This window comes from Berghia stephanieae, chromosome 1 (genome assembly GCF_034508935.2).
Source record: "Berghia stephanieae isolate SIO BIC M18660-M18661 chromosome 1, UCSD_Bste_1.3, whole genome shotgun sequence".
Classification (NCBI taxonomy): domain Eukaryota; kingdom Metazoa; phylum Mollusca; class Gastropoda; order Nudibranchia; family Aeolidiidae; genus Berghia; species Berghia stephanieae.
This window is the reverse complement of record NC_088360.1, coordinates 65543434-65545933: the sequence shown is the minus strand read 5'-3', so window position 1 is coordinate 65545933 and position 2500 is coordinate 65543434. Positions and strand designations below refer to the sequence as shown.

The following is a 2500-nucleotide window of genomic DNA, read 5'->3' as shown; positions in this document are numbered from 1 at the left end:
AGGTCAGGGGATTTTTGTTTCTATTAGGGTTAGTTATAAGTCTAAGTAAAGGTGCTAGGGTGTTTGTTTTTCCTATTAGGGTTAATTAAAGGTACTAAGTTGTATTTTTCTTAGGTTTAGTTGAGGGAATCTTTGGGTTGTTTGCCTTCGCACGAGGACCTTTCGGAAGGCCTCCCTTCTGTTTAACTATGTGACACATCTTGTTATTAGACGTGAAACTTTTTTAAAAAGTGAAACTTTTACGATGATGATAGCTCACCTGTTTCTTGGTATCATTTTTTGCAAGGCTTGGGAATTGGCCCTGGGCAAACTCGTTTTTGAACTTCTTCGACCTTTTCTGGTCCGGAACATGGGGGGCAAGCTGGACACGGTGGACACGGAGGACATTGAGGAGGCTTGCATTCATTCACGGTTGGTGGGGGAGGCGGCGGGCATTCATTTTTTGGTGGCGGAGGGCATTCATCTTTTTCGGGTGGTGGTGCACATTGTTCTTCCTTCGGGGGAGGGCATACATTCTCTTTGGGTGCCGGTGGAGGGCAATTGTCTTGAGGATGTTGTGGAGGGCAGTTGTCTTTTGGTCGTGGAGGAGGACAATTATCTTTTGGTGGCGTAGGAGCACAATTGTCCTGGGCAGGTGGCGGGGGGCAGCAGTTATCTTTAGATTGTGGTGGAGGAGGACAGCAGTTATCTTTAGATTGTGGTGGAGGAGGACAGCAGTTATCTTTTACGGGCGGTGGTGGATTGCAATTATCTTTTGGAGGTGGTGGTGGATTGCAATTATCTTTTGGAGGTGGTGGTGGATTGCATTGGTCTTTTTGAGGTTGAGGAGAGCAAGGATCACGGGTAACAGGAGGTGGACAGTGAGGTTCGGGTGGGGGGCAACATTCAGGAGGAGGACATGACTGTTCAGTAACCTCTTCAATCTTAAAAGTATCAGTTGGTTCTCCTACAAGCACAGTTGAGTCTTCACTCAAACTGTTATCAGCAATGTTAAAAGATTGTTCTTGGAGTGAATTTGTTTCGATTTCGTGGTCTTTCTCAAAACTGGCTTGTTCCTCCATAGACATCGCGTCAATGCCCTTCACCAAATCACCCCCGATATCAGACATTTTATTTGATTTTAAAGCAACTTAATATACGTTCTATTATTATTTTTGTTTTAACAAATTCCTTTATTATAAAATGATATTACTTACAATAAAATGATTGTTTTGATGTTAAAAATATTTACCAATTCGATGTTAAAATTGGCTTCCATTAGTGTTTACGACGTTGCTTTTGTGTTCTTAAACAAATATGACGTTATATAATAGCACTATAAGTTACCAATTGTTGATGACGTCATACCGTTTTTATGTTCTGATTTTTGGGATTGGATATCGTTATCTTTCAGAAACATGTAAATATAACGGATATAAAACTACTTGCACTTAGTTGCAGGTCTGCTAATTATGGGCTTGATTTCACGTTGTTGAAATAAATAATACTTCGTGCTGGTTGGTGAGAATTTCCGTTTCGACAAATCCACTTTGAGGGAGGTTCATTCCAACAAGTTTGATAACCGAGAGAGATGCTTTTGATTGGATATGTGTATTTTGATTTCTAATCCAGATTACTTTTAAAAATTAACATCAAGTTTTTCAGAACATTTTGACTCGCCATTTTGTAATGTTCTAATACAAATCCCATAAGCTAAATCTGTAAAGACACAAAATGCTACAATGTTGATAGGGAGGAAACATATGGATGTTATTCTTTTATTTGTTTTTTTTTCGGAAAATGTGCCACAAGATTGTTATGTTTTTAAATCCCAGACCCCCAAAACAGGATGCAAAACTGATATCAACACAGATTAGGTATTTTTTCACCAAAAATATTGTTTTTTCTCCTACAATGACGATTCATAGTGATTAAAACAAAGTCATGACTGGTTTATTGAAATTGGGTAGCAGTCCGACAAGTGTGCAGAAGTGGTTGTTTGCACATTGGAACACACGAGGAGGTTTGACATTGGATGTCGGTAAGGGGCATACCGAACGGTCGCTTTTGCCTCATACCAACCCCCTAATGAGAAGCATATAATTTTTATAATAAAAACCGATAACAACCTTGACATCTATAGATTATTTATGCTATCTATATAGATCCAGCTAGCTTACATCAATTTGTTTAATAGAATTATTGCCTTACAGTTTTCATAAAGAAATTAGTAACTGTGTCGTGACTTGAGCGTTGAAGCCCCATCATAGTTACTAGTTGGTGAAGGTTACACATCTATATATATATATATATCGATCCTAATATTAATTGGAATCCACTGCCATAATCAAAAGATTAACAACAAAAAATAATAAATAAATAAGTAAATAAAAAAATAAACAAATAGATAAATAAATAAATTTTTAAAAAGTTAATTCTAAAATAACAAATCCCTTTATTCATCAAATAATCAAATAGGGGAATTTTTCTTTAGTGTCTATTCCAAGGCTTTAGCCTCAGT

The 2500-nt window shown here is 37.4% G+C and overlaps 1 protein-coding gene across 12 annotated transcripts in view; it reads right to left on the bottom strand.

Annotated features, from left to right (window-relative positions):
- The window catches only part of LOC144979595 (uncharacterized), a 41326-nt gene extending 40026 nt beyond the window's left edge, over positions 1-1300 (bottom strand). For 6 of the 12 annotated variants that reach the window (XR_013646740.1, XM_078926370.1, XM_078926383.1 and 3 more), the window contains exon 1: positions 260-1299. Coding sequence is in view for 8 of the 12 variants with exons in the window: in XM_078926370.1 (XP_078782496.1) it covers positions 260-406 (147 nt within the window). In the remaining 4 variants the exon portion in view is untranslated. Of the gene's footprint in view, positions 1-259 lie in introns of all 12 variants that reach the window. The other 6 variants (XR_013646738.1, XR_013646737.1, XR_013646739.1 and 3 more) reach the window with 4 other exon arrangements.
- Between the last annotated feature and the right edge of the window lie 1200 nt (positions 1301-2500).